Source organism: Oncorhynchus gorbuscha, linkage group LG09 (assembly GCF_021184085.1).
Source record: "Oncorhynchus gorbuscha isolate QuinsamMale2020 ecotype Even-year linkage group LG09, OgorEven_v1.0, whole genome shotgun sequence".
Classification (NCBI taxonomy): Eukaryota; Metazoa; Chordata; class Actinopteri; order Salmoniformes; family Salmonidae; genus Oncorhynchus; species Oncorhynchus gorbuscha.
The window spans coordinates 65,683,294-65,702,399 of NC_060181.1; the positions used below are offsets into that span (position 1 = coordinate 65,683,294).

The following is a 19,106-nucleotide window of genomic DNA, read 5'->3' on the forward strand; positions in this document are numbered from 1 at the left end:
GTTATGTAAAATAAATGATGATGGTGGTGTGGCATTGATCATTTAACCCTTAATCCTGCTCCGTAATCCCTGCTTGCTACATTCAGTATATGGCTGATACAAGTAAAGACATTTTATGAAGTACTATATCCTCAGATTTGCACTCATTTTATAATTGCGTCACCTCTGTAGTTTTTGAACTTCTTCTTTTCTTCAGTCATTTTCTGAACATATTTATCAGAGACGTCAGTAATGATATGAGTTGGCTACTGAGTAGATACGGGAACAGAACAGTAACATACAGCAACATGGGGCAGTACAGTGGCTCTATGGGTGGAACGTTGTTGTGGATTCTGCTGTGGATATCTAGATCCGGTCAGGGACTCTCAGCTGAACGTGAGTAACGTGTTTCTGGTTGAATTATTTGACGTAAAAGAGTCACCATTTAAAGAGGTAAACTGTCGTTGCTACATCCATTTGGTGACCTTTAAATGAATGATAAACACCAGCACAGGAAGTAATTTGGGGTGGAATGCAGTACATTTTTTCAGCAATGGAGGATGGGTGAGGGGCTGAGAACGTTTTGTCAAGGGGGTTGCATTTTTGTGTGAATTTTTAAGGATATTTTCAATCAGATATTTCATGGGGTGCTACAGCAGCCTGAGTACTCCTACTTCCTGCAGCTGTGAACACCCAGGATGGGAAACTGGAGGCCCGCCCCTTTTGAAGGCCCTCGGGTCAAAAGAAGAAGTACATTTAAAAAAAACGTTTTTTTCTCAGTCGGGGTCTCAACCTACTGTTGCAAGTTAGAATAGGATAATATACGATGTGACATTTTTTAAATATGTTTGTGCATCAGCAGTTTTTCTATGATGCAGTCACTGATTGTCAGTCAATTAGTCCATGTCAGCTGAACATTTTTTTATTGGTAAGTTAGTCTTGCTGCTAGCTTTCTAAATTTAGTAATCATGGTCGAATTACCATCCGGGGGGAACACATTGATTTTGTTAGTCAGTCTCACTCAGATATCATATTAAAAACTGCACACATTTCTCCTCACCTTATGGCAAAATGTGTAGAATTGCAGGAAATGAGTCAAACAAAATCAACTTGTAAAATAGTAGAAGATTGACTCCAAAACATGTTTTTTCTCTCCGCTGTCAAGATGGGTTCTGCAGAAATGTTGTCCTCACTATGTGGTGGTGGGGGGGATTATGCAAATGTGGTTATGCAGACCTGCAAGGCATTTCCCCCCCTCATGATGAGTTCAGTTTTAGTGGCCCCCACCACCCACCAAGTTGCCCATCCCTGATATACATCCATTGATTCTTGAATATTTGAACTGCATAATGAGCTTAGTTCAACTGTTGTACCCCATCTGTATCCCAAATATAAGTTGTAAACTATATAAATATTTAAAACATTTTTATAAATATCTCCAGGCCGACCCCTCAGCTGTTTCCCAAATCAGTAGCAGGTTAACTGCTTTGTTGTTGTTCTATCAGCAGATTGCCCCTTTAAAGCATGAAATACAAGTATGATGAAGCTATTGAGGAGTCATGTGAGAAAGAGAGCGAGAGAAAATGTGAGATTTGAACAGTGAATAATATTAATATAAAGATATTTTGCAGCTTTTTATCCCATCGTTTTGAATATCTTCCCTCCACAGAATTGTCAAAGAAGATATTTTTCCTTGCCGAGACCAATAACAGAGTCACTCTCCAAGTTTCCCCTGCAGTTCCGAAAGGGACAGCGCACCAATGGATGTGGACCTCACATGACGGCAGACACTCAAACACTTCAGTAGCCCAAATCACTTCCTCCATGAGTAGAAATCCTTATTGGAACACACAGGCTCCTTTCTCACAAGGAACAGGATATGACCTGTCTATGCAAAAAAAACAGGAAAATGCTGGAGAGTTTGTGTTCATGCAAACCAAACCAGCTTCAGCAGTTCTGGCGAGATTTGAGGTGTTTAGTTTTGTGGTTAAAGGTATATTGATCATGTTCAGTTTCTCAATGTGTAAAATTTGAATCATTTTAAATATCAATGTATATCGCCTCGTCAATATCATAATAAGAGACAAACTTTTGCTGTTGTTATCATTTCATTATTGATTTTCAACCATTTTAGATTTGTAAAAAGTGTAAACCACTGATTTCCACATTTCCCCTCGTTTTATCTTCTTTTAACGAATTGAAGTAAAGTAATATATATCTCCTTGTTGCAGTGACACCAAACTATAATGGTAATGAAGTGTATCTGGGTTCTGATGTGAGTGTGCGTTGCGAGGTGTCCCACATACCAGATGGGGCCACACTGCAGTGGGAAAGTCATGGAGATTCCACATCTAACACCACGCTGTTCTACAACAAAACGGCCCATATGATCATCCACACTGTCGATCAGAATTACAAGGGGAGATCTAACTGCATGTTCAGACTGAATGGAGAATTGTTGTTTACAGTTTATACTAAACTGAATGTGCAAACAGGTAAGATTTATTAACATGAATGTAATATATTAATGCATGACTTGACCAAATGTGAAATATTCAGGAAGATGGTCCTCAATAATACAAAGAAAAGAGTGATACAACTGCACCATACAGGCAAACAATATCATCAGCATTTTCCTTTTAACGTTTCTTTTTTCCAGGCACATTTAGTAACCCATTGATACATCTGTTTCGAGAGAGCAGCAACAGCAGTGAGGTGAAGTTGATCTGCAGGTCAAGTCCCCCAAGTTCCTCATACAGCAGAGCCGACTGGACCATGAGCAGATCAACAACATCTGTTACTCTGACTTCATCAGGCAAAGTCAGAAGTGACCGATTCTCATCTCCCTCATTCAACGGATATGATTTCCCACTGCATGTCTCACCGGTGACATTTGAGGATAGTGGAGTTTTCACATGTTTCTTTGAAAACCAAAGGTTCAGCTCGGTTAAAATCACAACCATTCGAGGTAACTTTGCTTTTGTCTTTTAACAATGAGAGAGCAGACACTCTGTTCACTTATACTGTTGGTTACTATGACAACCATTCATTTTCCATTGAATAATTTAATTTAATCAGCTGTTCAGTACATTGTTACAGTTACTGCTCTTTCAGTCAAAGTACAGTACAGTACTGTTTTCTGTTATTTATCTTAGTATCTGAATCTGGAGGGCCCCCTGGTGGCCAGCCCGTGGTGGTGAGGTGTGAGGTGTCGGAGGTGAGCCTCGACCCTCTGACCCTGGCCTGGATGAGGATGGAGGGGAGCAGGTGGCTGCTGGTCAAACAGGACGTCCTGACAAAGAGTCACCCTAACAGGACGCTCAGTGTGACCCTGCCCAGCCTCCGTAGCGACCAGCTGCACTGGCAGTGTGCTGTGTTCACAGAGGGCATGCTCAGAGCGACAGCCTCCCTGACCCTCACACTCCCCACACAGACAACAATGTCGTCAATGAAAGGTAACGACTTGTTTTGCTGCACTGGCATTCTATGCTGTTCACAGGGGGCATGCTCAGTGCAAGCATTCCCCTCAGTTCCAGTGATTTCTGCTGGAAGATCAGAGTTCATTACATCAACATTGTCTATGAAAGGTAACACATGTCTGTAGATTACATTAGATCACTCCATCTGAATGATTGGAATCTACTAAAGATTCAGTAAGATGACATCATCACAAACGACAGACAGTACATCATACAAGTAACCAAATCAATGTCTCTGGATTGCCCTTGGGCAATGTAAACTGTGATGAATTTAGAGTCTTAGTTTCAGGTATACTCCCTCTCCGGCCTCTAGATCGTCAGGCTGCTGATTATCCCGCACACCTGTCACCATCGTCAAGCGCACCTGCGCCTCATGACACTCACCTGGACTCCATCACCTCCTTGATTATCTTCCTTATATCTGTCACACCCCTTGGTTCTTTCCTCAGGTGTTATTGACTGTTTCATGTCGGTGTGGTGTTTGGGTTTTGTGTTTATTGTTTTGTTTATTTATTAAAACACTTCCTCCCTGTAATTGCTTCCCGTCTCTCAGCGCACTCGTTACAGAATAACACCTCACCTAAGGAAAGCATATATAAAATAAAAAAAATTGTGTCAATGTAAATGACGCCGGGTCCGGGAGCCGCTACAGGCTCCCCTGCCTCCGCCGGCTCGTCGGGCTCTCATGACTCCGCCGGCTCGTCGGGCTCTCATGACTCCGCCGGCTCGTCGGGCTCTCATGACTCCGCCGGCTCGTCGGGCTCTCATGACTCCGCCGGCTCGTCGGGCTCTCATGCCTCCGCCGGCTCGTCGGGCTCTCATGCCTCCGCCGGCTCGTCGGGCTCTCATGACTCCGCCGGCTCGTCGGGCTCTCATGCCTCCGCCGGCTCGTCGGGCTCTCATGCCTCCGCCGGCTCGTCGGGCTCTCATGCCTCCGCCGGCTCGTCGGGCTCTCATGACTCCGCCGGCTCGTCGGGCTCTCATGACTCCGCCGGCTCGTCGGGCTCTCATGCCTCCGCCGGCTCGTCGGGCTCTCATGCCTCCGCCGGCTCGTCGGGCTCTCATGCCTCCGCCGGCTCGTCGGGCTCTCATGACTCCGCCGGCTCGTCGGGCTCTCAATCACCACCTTCCGGAGACACCTGAAACCCCACCTCTTTAAGGAATACCTAGGATAGGTTAAGTAATCCCTCTCACCCCACCCCCCTAAGTTTTAGATGCACTATTGTTAAGTGACTGTCCCACTGGATGTCATAAGGTGAATGCACCAATTTGTAAGTCGCTCTGGATAAGAGCGTCTGCTAAATGACTTAAATGTAAATGTAAATGTAATGCCTCCGCCGGCTCGTCGGGCTCTCATGACTCCGCCGGCTCGTCGGGCTCTCATGCCTCCGCCGGCTCGTCGGGCTCTCATGCCTCCGCCGGCTCGTCGGGCTCTCATGCCTCCGCCGGCTCGTCGGGCTCTCATGCCTCCGCCGGCTCGTCGGGCTCTCATGCCTCCGCCGGCTCGTCGGGCTCTCATGCCTCCGCCGGCTCGTCGGGCTCTCGCTCACCAGCCGGCGTGACAGGTTCAGCCTCATGACACTCACCTGGACTCCATCACCTCCTTGATTATCTTCCCTATATCTGTCACTCCCCTTGGTTCTTTCCTCAGGTGTTTCATGTCGGTGCGTTGGCTCAGTTTCATGTCGGTGCGTTGTTTGTGTTTCGTGTTTTTTGTGTTTATTTATTAAAACACTCACTCCCTGTACTTGCTTCCCGACTCTCAGCGCACTCGTTACACTTAGCAAATGGAGTAAGCTGTGTAGTAAGTACTCAGGTATCTCATATCCCAGCATGTTCTCTCTCATACTCTTTGTTTGTGTCTTTTTGCTTACCACAGATGACTGTCTGCGGACTGTGATCATTGTGGGCTGCATTGCTATGGTTGTTGCTGGGGTCCTGGTTGGTGCTCTGGTGTTCTACCTGAAGAGGAAGAAGACAGGTAAAATACACGGATAATGGCCACTATTGTTGATCAAACTCGTTGGATTGCTACATCTTCAATTTAGGCCTATGTCAACAATTGTGTGAACATTTTTGCTATGATCGCTATTTTCAAAGCTGTGACGAACCTACCACTGACCCAGAAGAATGATCCAGTCTACGATAACACCACAGATCCACGAAGAGACCAAGGTATGCACTTCTTCACTTTGGGTCTAATGTGATGTACAATATAGATATGGCAGTGGAGATTCCTCAGGAGTGGACCATCCACTATTGTTTATAGTGAAACATTAAAGTTATCCTTTTTGGATAAAATTATACAAAAGAATATTATTATCACCAATAACTGATTTAAACACACTGTTTTGCAATAGTCTACAGTAGCCTCAACAGTACTCTGTAGGGTCACACCATGTAGCCAGAGTACAGTTATCTTACATTGACTTCAATACAAAACCTAGGAGGCTCATGGTTCTTACCCCCTTCCATAGACTTATACAGTAATCCGGAGGCCGTCGTCCAACCTATCAGAGCTCTTGCAGCATGAACTAACATGTTGTCCATCCAATCAAAATATCAGAATGAATTTTATACTGAAAGCAGAAGCTACCGCCAGCTAGCACTGCAGTGCATAAAATGTGGTGAGTAGTTGACTCATTGAGAGAGAGAAGACAACATTTGAACAGTTTATTTGCTTTATATTCACTGAGGATGGCAGTCCCCTTCCTCCTCTGAGGAGCCTCCACTGGTACAGTAAGCAGAAAGTAGAGATGACTTTCAAGATGACATTCAGAATGTTCCACAGTGCCAACCGATGTATAGGAAGTTACACAAAAATTACAACTGTGTTAACATTTGGGCTTCTTTTTGTTTTACTACCAGAGAGCCAGAAGGGTCAAACAGGGGAAGATGAGAATGAGGAAGTTCATTACTCTGAATTTGCTTTGGGTGAACCCAGGCTTGGTGGTGAGTAGTGTGTGTGTGTGGAAAAACAGAATGGTTTTTGAATGTGAGGCGATCAAAGAATGTAACTTGTGTAGATGAAGCGTAACTATATGATTATCTTTTTTTCAGATACCAACAGAGTCACAGCAAGGTCAAATCAGGTGAGAATAGCACTTTATTATAATGATCGTTTTGTTATTTATGTACAGTACCAGTCAAGGGTTTTTATTGTTCGTATTTTCTACATTGTAGATTAATAGTGAAGACTGCCAAAATTATGAAGTAACACATGGAATCATGTAGTAACTAAAAAAGTGTTAAACAAATCTAAATAAATGTGATAAAAAGTAACCACCCTTTGCCTTGATGACAACTTTGCACACTCTTTGCATTCTCTCAACCAACTTCATGAGGTAGTCACCTGGAATGCATTTCAATTCATGTTTGAGCCTGGTTAAAAGTTCATTTGTATAATTTATTTCCTTCTAAATGTGTTTGAGCCAATCAGTTGTGTTGTGACAAGGTATGGGGTGGTATAGTCCTATTTGGTAAAATACCAAATCCATATTATGGCAAGAACAACTCAAATAAGCAAAGATAAATGACAGTCCATCTCTTTAAGACATGAAGGTCAGTCAGTCAATTCGGAACATTTCAAGAACTTTGAAAGTTTCTTCAAGTGCAGTCACAAACCTTCATGCTCTATGATGAAACTGTCTCTCATGAGGACCGCCACAGAAAGGAAGACCCAGAGTTACCTCTGCTGCAGAGGATCAGTTCATTAGTTACCAGCCACAGCCCAAATAAAAGCTTCCCAGAGTTCAAGCAACAGACATCTCAACATCAACTGTTCAGAGGAGACTGTGTGAATCAGGCCTTCGTGGTCTAATTGCTGCAAAGAAACCACTACTAAAGGACACCAATAAGAAGAGACTTGCTTTGGCCAAGAAACATGAGCAAGGGACATTAGACCAGTGGAAATCTGTCCTTTGGTCTAATGAATCTAAAGTTGAGATTTTTGGTTCCAACCTCCATTACTTTGTGAGACGCAGAGTGGGTCAACGGATGATCTCTGCATGTGTGGTTCCCACTGTGAAGCATGGAGGAGGAGGTGTGACAGTGTAGGGGTGCTTTGCTGGTGACACTGTGATTTATTTAGAATTCAAGTCACACTTAACCAGCATGGCTACCACAGCATTCTGCAGCGATACGCCATCCCATCTGGTTTGGGCTTAGTGGGACTCTCATTTATTTTTCAACAGGACAATGATCCAACACATATCCAGGCTGTGTAAGGGCTATTTGACCAAGAAGGAGAGTGATGGAGAGCTGCATCAGATGACCTGGCCTCCACAGTCACCTGACCTCAACCCAATTGAGATGGTTTGGGATGAGTTGGACTGCAGAGTGAAGGAAAAGCAGCTATCAAGTGCTCAGCATATGTGGGAACTCCTTCAAGACCGTTGGGGAAGCCGTTTAAGAGAATGCCAATAGTGTGCAAAGCTGTCATCACTGGAAAGGGGGCTACTTTGAAGAATCTAAAATATATTTTGATTTGTTTAACACTTTTTTGGTTAGTTCATGATTCCATATGTGTTAATTTGATGTCTTCACTAATATTCTACAATGTAGAAAATAGTAAAAGTAAAGAAACCCTTGAATGAGTAGGTGTGTCAACTCTTGACTGGTACTGCATATATATATATATATAGTTACTATTTGTAATATCTGTCTAAAGGTAGTGTGCTCCTTGTTTTTTAACTTTTTAACTGGTGTTCATGTCCATACATACAGGAAAGTGCTGTGATCTATTCAACTCTCAACATATAAGGAAAATTACCCATGTTAAATTTCAGGGATTGTGTTCCACATTTTGACAATGACTTAATGTGTATTAGTCTACAGAGAAAATGATACCACAATACTGATTGCTTTTGAAATTATGCTATATGCCAGTTACCTTTCATTGTAAACCTATGGGATTTGTTCAATTAGTTTATTATACTGCTTTTGATTCGTGCATTTAATGATACAGTAATATATGCTTACTAAGACTGCTGTGTAAATACAGCAGCTAGCCCAATTGGAGGGTTTACATTTTGGTCTGAAATATTGATGGCTGTAACCTACATTGCAGCCATGGATGCAAAAAATAGTTTTATATAGTTGTTGGCTTTCATGCATGTGCATTTTGTATGTTTCATTCGATATATGTTTAAATAAAAATGTTTTTCTTCTTAATGCATAGGTGAGTGGAGTTGGATATGTTACCAGTAGATAGCACTGTTGGAAAGAAAATGATTATTTTGCGAGAATACAGTACATGAGGTTTGCGGAGGGGAATAATTCATTTCTTTCAGCCCTCTTTCCTTCTCCTTTGCTATCGCTAGTTCCTTTAGGGATTGCAGTGAAAAGGTAGTAATTCAATGCTTTTCTCCCCAACAAAGGTATGTAGGCACACTAAATGCAATGAATAGACTGCACATCCAGAAGGAATGTCTTTATGCACAGACAGGTGCAGAGTAGCACCAAAATCCCTCCTGCTTTGTGTGTGTGTGTGTGTGTGTGTGTGTGTGTGTGTGTGTGTGTGTGTGTGTGTGTGTGTGTGTGTGTGTGTGTGTGTGTGTGTGTGTGTGTGTGTGTGTGTGTGTGTGTGTGTGTGTGTGTGTGTGTGTGTGTGTGTGTGTGTGTGTGTGTGTGTGTGTGTGTGTGTGTGTGTGTGTGTGTGTGTGTGCACATTTGGGAGCTATTGAAAAGATCCAAGGTCTCCTGAAATGAAGTCTTTTATACTTGATTTCGAGAGAAGGAATGGGAAACAAAACATGATTTCAATTCACACTGATACATAATGACTCGTGGAGGAAGTGAAGGCTGCAGGCGTTGAGAGGAGAATGAACCAAGGCGAACACACGTTCTGCCTTTCACCCTGCATGGTCTCCTTCACTGCAATCCTCTCATCTGCAATAGACTGGGTGCTACAGTAGTCTCAGACTGGAGATTCTTCTGTTACAGTCTGTGTTAGGACAATGCAAGTTAATAGTCATTTTTGAAATATCCATTGTGGAAATGCTTATTTGCAGAAAACATGGTTTGTGTGAGAAATGTATTGAACTCATGTTTATTTTCACTTCATTTGGTATGAATGCTGTCCTCCAATAGGGGGCAAGCCAGTACAGTTTTACAGTATCAAAGAGTATTAACTCTTAGATCGCCTCACATATCTACACAAAAACGCATGCTAACACACACACAAAGAGACCCATACATCTGAACATGCACATACAAAAATATGCACACACAAATATGCACACACACACCACAGTATTCTGTATAGGAAAGCATACAGAGGTAGGAGAGTGGATGGATGAATGCCTGTCAGTCGGTCTGTCTCCTGTCACCAGTGCAGCGTGTTCTCTATTTAAGGCAATGTTTACCCAGATCTCATCATGCACTGCTACCTTACAGATAGGCTGCCAGACACGCTCCTACCCTGATGCACTGTGTCTGCATCTCTGTCTCACTCCCACTGACACAAGTCAGGGTGTCCAACGGACCTAAACCCTCACACACAAAATACGGGCTGCAGAGGACTGGAAAAATACTACTGTGAACATGCATAGGTATAATAGCACACTATAAACTTGCTGAGACGATGTTGGAAAATGATCAGTAGTGCTGATGAGGGGATATCTGTGACTGGGAAGGGACTCTTTATGTGACAGTGAAACAACTGCAGATAACCTGGTTACAAAACCCGTTTGGCCAAAGAGTGACAAACTCAACAGCAGTCACCACCGAATGACCATCCATCCGCTTAGTCTTTCAGCCTGTGCAGAGCCCTAGTTTCAAGGAACACCGCAGTGAGTGTCCCTTAGACCGACATCCCGGAAATGAGAGAGAGAGTGTGAGTGAATGAGTTGTTCCGGGTACAGAGCAGGAGACATCCTTCCCTGCCAACTGCAAAGTCATTTAGCTCTGCTGTCTGGAGTGGAGGTGTGGTGACCAAACTCAACGCCGTGCTGATTTGTGTCTGAGTGCTTTAAGGAGAAAGGAACGTCATCTACTGGAATGACTCTGTCTGCCGGCCAAACAGCACCCTATTCCCTATGTAGTGCACAGGGCTCTGGTCAAAAGTAGTGCACTGCATAGGGAATAGGGTGCCATTTGGGTGGGCACTGAGTCATCGTCACAGTGATATTGTTGTAAAAGAACTGGGCTATATCTCTAATCTCTGTCTTGCTAATTGCCCCACTGGGATGATGCTGCTGGCGTGTTCTATTGTAATTGTGTTGTATGATATCTGTGGGCCAGACAGACTGAGTGTAAACATGGATTACTCATTGGGGGTAGCGGGACACAGAGAGCCTCATACAGTAAAATGAGTGTTATTCTCAAGAAGTTAGACAAATGTGCCATGGGACATAGAGCATTGTGTCATCACTGTGTTATGTTATTCTGTAGAAGTAAATAAAACCCCGCAATGTGGGCTACTGTTGACAGGACGTCCATCATACTGTGGACACACAGGCTTCGTCACAAAAGGCACCCTATTTCCTCTACAGTGCACTATTTTTGACCAGGTGCCATAGGGGCCACAGTATGATGATAATCACTCCCGCATCCTGTTTCATGATCATCAATAACCAATAGACAGTATGACATGTGATGTCTGCTTTGGGTATTTATTGCATCTATACCCTCAACCCTTTAAGACATATTGGTATGGTCCAATATAGCAGCATGAGGGGGGTTTGCTAACAGTGAGTTGCTAAACCAGTCAGCTTCATTCTCCATTAGCAGGTGAACTAGGAAGTGGCCGGGTCGATGGCAATGTAGGGGCGAGGAGGGGGACCCTACGGACTCCCACACTGCTGTGAGTGTGAAAATATGGTCCCACTGTCAGTCTATCTAATGTTCTCTACCTAGACATGTCTTTGTTATTCTCTTCCTCTCTGCCTCTTCTTCTCTCTCTCTCTCTCTCTCTCATTTCTCTCTCTCTTTCTCTCTCTCTTTCTCTCTCTCCCAATGATACATGTCTCTTTCCACAAAGAGTGCAAATCCACTTCACATTCAAATTCAGCCAATAGGACACTGATTCGATTGGACGTTATGAGTGTCACGGCCAGGGAAACCAAGACTATGACCTTTGTGTGGTTGCATGCTGTTGAGTCATCATCGTAGAGTCATTGTCTTCGCCCCTTTTCACCGCAGTAACCATCAGTCTTTCAGAAACTACCAAACTCTGAAAAATGTCAGAAACTACCTCATTCTTTTCTCCCTGTGATGAGTCTGGGTCTGAGCACTTGGGAATTACAAAGGTTACCATTCATGCACTAACAGATAGGAGGGTTTCACTTGATCTGGGTCACTGCAGTGTTGCTATTGAATCGGACAAAGGATCTTGTCAGTCCAATTGGTGAATCACTCCAGTCTATCAATTTCCACTTGTCTTGTTCCAAAGCACTGGGTAACCTAGCTACAGTACACTGACTCTTCTCTGAGGAAGCCTCTACATCTACTCCTGCTCATCTAGCTTCCCATTCATGTATTCCTAGGGATTAGGTGAGTCCATAGCCATGGCTACATTTCACTGTGAATAATAACATCTAACATATGACTCATTTAGAATTTCATGCTCCTCTTCCTCGAAATATGGATTTTCCACATTTCTCAATTATGGTTCTAATTTCCCAATTGTGCATGCTTCTGTATATGGGGAATATTAGCTGGGCCAGTATTACATAAATACACACTGCTTATTGCTGTGTTATCCTGCATTGAGCCCTGTGCTCCAGGAACGATACGATTCCCTGTCCACGTGTGTGATGCAGCTTACCGGTACCGACATCTTGAGAAAAATGCTTTTTTAATGCTGCGAGCCGTGCTGCGCTGCATGTGGCAGAAGAAGCGATGTGGCTGTTTGTTGTTAAGTGTTAGGGGCCTATTATGTGTCATTATGCTTATGTCTCTCTCTTTCCCCATCAATCGGTCCATGCCTTCCTCTCCTCTTCTCTCCTCTCCTTCATCCCTAGGGGCCTACATAGGCCCAACCTCTCATCAATCCATCCCTCTATCCCTTCCTCCTCCAGACCCCCCCCCCCCTCGCCATCAGCCTGACAGTGTAGGGATTGGTTGTTCCTTTTGTCTCCATCCTCCTCCTCTTTCTCCATCCTCGCATCCATTCTTTCATCCATCCCCTCATCTCCCTGTCTCTCTTCTTGACAAATGCTCCCACTCTCATTCTTTCTCTCTGCCCCTCTCTCTCTGTAACTCTCTCTCTCCTTCCATGTCTCAGTATCTTCATCCCTATCCCTCTCTCTCTGCATCCCTCTTTCCCTCCATCATTCTCTTTCTCCCCCTCTTTCTCTTCCTCTCTCCACCCCCCCTCTTTCTCTCTTTATCTCCCTTTATCTCTCCATCTCTATCTCCTCTCTCTCTGTCTCTCTGTCTCTCTCCATCTCTTCCCCCTGTATCTCTTTATCCTGCTCTCCATAATGGGGTTTCTGTGGCAGTCCCTGTTGCTGCTGAAGGGACTAAAGCAGTAGTAGACGTGATATGTGGAAATGACTAAGAATTGATTTTCTCTGTGAGTCAAGCACAGCCAGCTATTAAGCAGGAACAGGATCTCTCATTAACATGAAACTGAGGAAGTTAATGTTGTGATTGCCCAGGGTGAGGAGGCATATGCCAGGGATCCACTTCCTCTGATTGGAGAGCAGAGATGGGGTATGTGAGTCGTGGGCTGTAGAATGTGTGTGCCGGGGTGTTTTTGTGGGTACGTACAGTGTATAAAATAGACCCCCCCCCCCTGCTTCTCTTGTTAACGTGTGTGTGCGTGTGTGTTTTACGTCACAGCGGGGGAGGGTGTTTTGCCCCCCACTAATTTGATTTGGAAATAAAAAGCAGAGAGAGACAGAAAGAAAGAGGGAGAGAGAGAGAAGCAGCCAGAGAGGCTTTTATAATTGCCACTGTTACCTAATCTGATAACAGTGAGCCCTGATACAACAACACCAACAAGCATAATGGCTTTTCGAGAGCTGTTTTCCTTACCGTCATCTCAATAACAGACAATCTCTCCTTTCACTCTCTAGTCTGTTGCAACTCAAACGTGGCTTCTTCTCTGTTTAATTATGAGTGTTTGGAAAATTGGCACTGACTCATCATCACCATGGATACCATGTTATGAGTCCATGTTACCGTCCACCGTCACCAATCCCAGGCGGAGCCTGCAAACACACACTTATGAACCCCCCACTGTTGTCATGTCAACAGAAGCAATGACAACAGTGGAGTCGTTGCGCTGGACATAAATGTCTGTCAATGTTTTATGATGGTAGGAAATCAGACCCACCACAATGGTGTTGATGGTGATGCTTCACTGGGGGACTAATGTCTTCAGAGACATGTTCCTGTCTTGTGTGTTTATAGCTAACAGCTCCCACAGAGACCCTGAATAACGCTGTGTCTGTGTCTCTGTGTGTGGGTGTGTCTGTCTGTGTCTGTCTGTGTGTGCTTCAGGACCCTCGGTTTGGTACCTGAACAACCAATGACACATATCTCTGGTTATACAGAGAAATACAGCCCTGGCCTTGTCTAGCTGCTTATGTATTCACAGTGGTGATATACAACAGCTCACATATTGGAATCCAACCCTGTTTCTCATTAGAGCCCCAGACAAGACAGCATTACTACCAACCAGAAATGCCCTGTGATAAAATGTCCAGCAGGCAAGACGTTAGACAACCCCCTCTCTCTCGGACGGACCCAGGAAGGGAGGGAGGAATGGAGGGAGCAATGCAAGGGAGGAATGGAGGGAGGGATGGGATGGGGGGAAGGAGAGATGGAATAGAGGGAGGGATCTGGGGAGGGATGGGATGGAGGGGGGCAGTTGATTGGAAGGAGGGGGCTTTTACTTTGTCATCAGTCACTGGGCTGTGTGTGTGGATCAATAAGGCCCATTAGAAGCCTCTGTTCTCTGTGCAATCCCACAGGAAGGCCCTTCGCCCTGCTCTGCTCTGCAGCGCTATAGTGTTTTGTCCCACAACTACACACGCAGACGCCCCTGCACACACACATAAAACCCCAAATTATGCCTCCCACCCCCACACCCATCCCCACCCTTTTATCCACATACACCCCCCCTCCGGCCCCCACCAAATCAATCTTACTGATCAGCTCCCTGTCACTCCATAGCAGGTGGTGGGGGTAGGGGCCCGACCCACCGACACAGGTGCCCTTCCGCGTGTGTGATAAATATGTAATGGATTGGCGAGCGATGCATCACAGGCCCTAAAGTAATATGCAATTGATGCGATTAGGATGGATCATCTCTAGGCACGCCGGGTGGGTAAGATGCATGGCTCCAGCCGGCCCTCGGAGGATGAGGGGTCTTCACCATTCCTCAAAGCTAAATTACTAAATATTTTCTGTGATATTATTGCCCTGGACATGAACTGGGGACCGGACAACCTCATTCATTTAGTGGACATGATAAACTGGGGAAGTTTACGAACATCTTTACGACATTTACATTAAAAATGTTGTCATTTAGCAGTAGCTCTTATCCAGAGCGACTTACAGTTAGGGCATTCATCTTAAGATAGCTAGGTGGGGAGGAGGATTATTTAAGATGCTGTTTGAAAAGGTAGGGTTTCAGATGATTTCGACAGATGGGCAGGGACTCTGCTGTCTTAGTTTCAGGGGGAAGCTGGTTTCACCATTGGGCAGCAAGACAGAGAACAGCTTGGACTGGGCTGAGTGGGAGCTGCCCTCCCGTAGGTGTGGAAGGGACAAGAGATCTGAGGTGTCAGAATGGAGTGCTCGGGTTGGGGTGTAGGGTTTGAGCGCAGCCTGAAGGTAGGGAGGGGCAGTTCTTCTTGCTGCTTCGTAGGTAAGTACCATGGTCTTGTATTGGATGCGAGCTTTGACTTTATACGAGTGAGGTGTGAGGAGGAAAGGGGTGGCATGAGTGAACTTTGGAAGGTTGAAAACCAGGTGGGCTGCAGCGTTCTGGATAAGTTGCAGGGGTTTGATGGCACAAGCGGGGAGACCAGCCAACAGCCAGTTGCAGTAGTCCAGACGGGAGAGGACAAGTACCTGAATTAGGACCTGCACCGCTTCCTGTGTGACGTAGGGTCGTACTCTACGGATGTTGTAGAGCATGAACCTGCAGGAGCGGGTCACTGATTTGATGTTTGCAGAGAATGACAGGGTGTTGTTCAGGGTCACGCCAAGGTTCTTTGCAGGTCTTTGAGCGGGCAGGCCTTCCCTGGGGGAAGGAGCAGTTCCGATTTGTCGAGATTGAGCTTTAGGTGGTGGGCCGACATCCAAGTTGAGATATCTGCCAGGCATGCAGAGATGTGTGTCGCCAACCTGAGTGTCAGAAGGGGGGAAGGAGAAAAGTAGTTGAGTGTCATCCGCATAGCAATGACAGGAGAGACCGTATGAGGATTCGACGGAGACAAGTGACTTGGTGTATAAAGAGAAATGGAGATGGCCTAGAACTAAGCCCTGGGGGACACCAGTCGTAAGAGTACGTGGTGCAGACACAGATCCTCTCCATGTCACCTGGTAGGAGCAACCTGCCAGGTAGGATGTAATTCAAGAGTGTGCAGATCCTGAGACACCCAGCCCTGAGAGGGTGGAGAGGAGGATCTGATGGTTTACGGTGTCGAAGGCAGCGGATAGATCTAGGAGGATGAGAACAGAGGAGAGAGAGTCATCTTTGGATGCAAAGTCAGAGGTGAATGCAAAGTAGCTTGGCCATTGTCTTGTCTTGAGGAGGAGTGGTATCACCTTTGTCACTCAGGGAGGATGGGAGGGAGAGGTTCAAACTTCTGACTCAAGCTGAAAACTACTGAGAAAAAATAAAAAAGGGAAAGATAGGAATGGCGCATGGAGAAATGGAAATGTGTAGCAGTTCATAGCTAAATAAATCGCTAACAAAATGACTACACGGACTATCTGAGTCATATTTTCGCACTGTCTCTATGCACACTCACAGGGCCCTACACACTTACACACACTGACACTCCACACACATACAAACATTCACTCCATCATTTGCTCACACACGTAATATGCACATACATTTATACTGACTCTACACACACACACCCACTCACATACAATAATCATATACTCTGCTGCTACTCTGTTTATCATACAGAATAACCTGATGCCTAGTCACTTCACCCCTACATATCTACCTCTATCACTCCAGTGTCCCTGCCCATTGTAAATATGGGCAGGGACACTGTAACTGTCCTGTACCCTCTCTATCCCTCCCGTACCCTCCAGTGGCCCGTCCCAGCCTGATTGATGTCCTGTACTGTGGGAGCCCATGTCGACAGGATGTAAAAACGACTGGCTACATCGCAGGGAGAGAAATTTGAAAAAGGTTAATTGAATCAGTGGGCCTAATTTATTCTAATTATCAGTCTGATTAGAACTGCGGCCCATACTTTCATGACCACGTCAGAGAGAGAGAGAGAGAGAGAGAGAGAGGGTTGTATGGAGAGAGAGAGAGAGAGAGAGAGAGAGAGAGAGAGAGAGAGAGAGAGAGAGAGAGGGTTGTATGGAGAGAGAGAGAGAGAGAGAGAGAGAGAGAGAGAGAGGGTTGTATGGAGAGAGAGAGGATGGGGCGGCAGGGGGATGCAGGGTGGTGGTGAAATGATGGTGAAATGATGGAAGGAGAGGAGGAGAAAAGGATGAGGGTATGCTACATATTGCAGCATGCCAGCATTCCTGATGGACAGACACGTTGTAGTAGCATGAAGCTGCAGATATGTAGAAACTTGGCAACTGAGGAAGGGGTAGAAGGGTAGAGGGAAGGGTTAGGAGGGATGGAGAGAGAGAAAGGGAGGTAGGGGCCTGGGTGAATTTTGGGTATTATAGAAAGGCCTTTGTATGTCTGAATGTAATTACTTTCCTCCAAAGTCGGCATGCGAACGGGGAGTTTTCTTTCATGACGGTCACATCAAAAGGAAAGAAGAGGAGAGTACAGGGAACGTCATGCAGGCAGCCCTGCTATATTAACCCTGGCTGGGATGTGATACTCACCCCCCCCCCCCCCCGTCAGGCAGATTATAATAAGTCTAGGCAGTGTTGCGGTGGTGTTACCACTCTGGCTGACCCCCCCCAACCCTTTTATCCCTGTTGTATTCTAAACAAGCCGTGTCCCTGCCTCTGAATCCCCAACCCATTCCCCCATTCAATCCCACTGCCTTGCCTCCATCCCCCTGTAACTAAGGAGATATACAGCACAGGTGTGTGGGGGGGGGGGGCTTGGCCTGCTAGCCATATGATGGATGCCATCCGCTACGATGCTAATCTCACTGAGCCGAGACCAACTGCCAGTTGCAGGCTTGACCATCCATCTAACCTGGCCATCACTCGCGACTGTGATGTGAGGCACAAAATGGTGGCCTAGTGGCCCACGTCGGTGGCTCAGAGCTCAAGGGTAATAAAATCTGCAATGGTGGTACTTGGGTGACCTTCCATTCCACATTGTTAACACATCAGAGGATGATGGCCTCTGGGTCTGCGTCCCAAATGGCACCCTATTCCCGATGTAGTGCTCTAAAAGTAGTGCACTATGTAGGTAATAGTCCCAAATGGCACCCTATTCCCGATGTAGTGCGCTAAAAGTAGTGCACTATGTAGGGAATCGTCCCAAATCACACCCTATTCCCGATGTAGTTCGCTAAAGGTAGTGCACTGTGTAGGGAATAGTCCCAAATGGCACCCTATTCCTGATGTAGTGCGCTAAAAGTAGTGTACTGTGTAAGGTGCCATTTGATACAGCCCTGACCTTGTTAGGGTAGTCGGTATAATTATCTTTCAGCGCTGTGAAATGACTATCACAGAACAGACTGAGGAATAAGAGTGGCCTGCCTTTCCTGTGTGAGGCCAAGGAATCAATGTTATTTAGAGGTGGAGGGGGTTGAAACAAAATTAGACCACAGCGACTGAGACTGCAAGTCAAGGACTCAGCGAAAAGAAGAAAAAAAGACATAAAGACAACAAATCTAGAGAGAGAAAGAGAGAGAATAGGCTTAGCTTTTCTTACTGTGCATAACCTGACACTGGCCAGACAGAGAATAGACTTGTCCGCTCAGTATAGCCATCAATCTTCCTAATAGGTTATCTGTTTTTATTCCTTTGCCTGCACGGTTGCCGCAGCTCGGAAGTCTTTTTAATGCATTTCTATTAGGTGCTATTTCAACATAGAGTGCCTACATCACACACACAGGAGGGGGGCACTGAGCCGTGTTGCCCCAGCTGTGCGGAATGAGAAAATGTATCATATATTGATTTTCTATGCCTGACTTGCACTTTATTCTGGTGAAGGACCAATGTAAGAGCGCCTCTTAGTGTGTGTGTGTGTGTTTGTACTTGCATAAATGCATGTGTATACCTTTGTGTGTGTGTGTGCCTCTGTGTGTACATGTGTGTGAGCGCATGTGTGTGCCCCTGTGTGTGTGTGTGCCTGTGTCTCTGTGTGTATGAGCGCCGAGGTTATCCCTGGGGAGAGTGCGGGTGGCGGTGGACTCAGGCTGGCTGTATTCACGTTCACACAGCCGGTAATGGGGTTAAACGTATTTATACAGAGCCACTGACCTGCATCCCTTCTCCCTTGTTATGGCCCAATTGAAACCCAGGACGAAAGCCCTGCTCTTTAGAGGAAGGAAAAAAAGAACAGGAGCCTAACCAAAC

At 45.5% G+C, this 19,106-nt stretch overlaps 1 protein-coding gene across 1 annotated transcript; it reads left to right on the plus strand.

The window, feature by feature from the left end:
• Nucleotides 1-246: 246 nt before the first annotated feature.
• LOC124042919 lies at nucleotides 247-8,634 on the plus strand. The gene is made up of 10 exons (XM_046361059.1): nucleotides 247-375; nucleotides 1,649-1,972; nucleotides 2,211-2,474; nucleotides 2,639-2,947; nucleotides 3,135-3,434; nucleotides 5,338-5,439; nucleotides 5,559-5,633; nucleotides 6,327-6,410; nucleotides 6,519-6,550; nucleotides 8,184-8,634. Exons 1-10 carry the CDS (start codon nucleotides 288-290, stop codon nucleotides 8,217-8,219), a joined length of 1,614 nt encoding a protein of 537 aa, XP_046217015.1. The 5' UTR covers nucleotides 247-287; the 3' UTR covers nucleotides 8,220-8,634.
• Nucleotides 8,635-19,106: the final 10,472 nt, after the last annotated feature.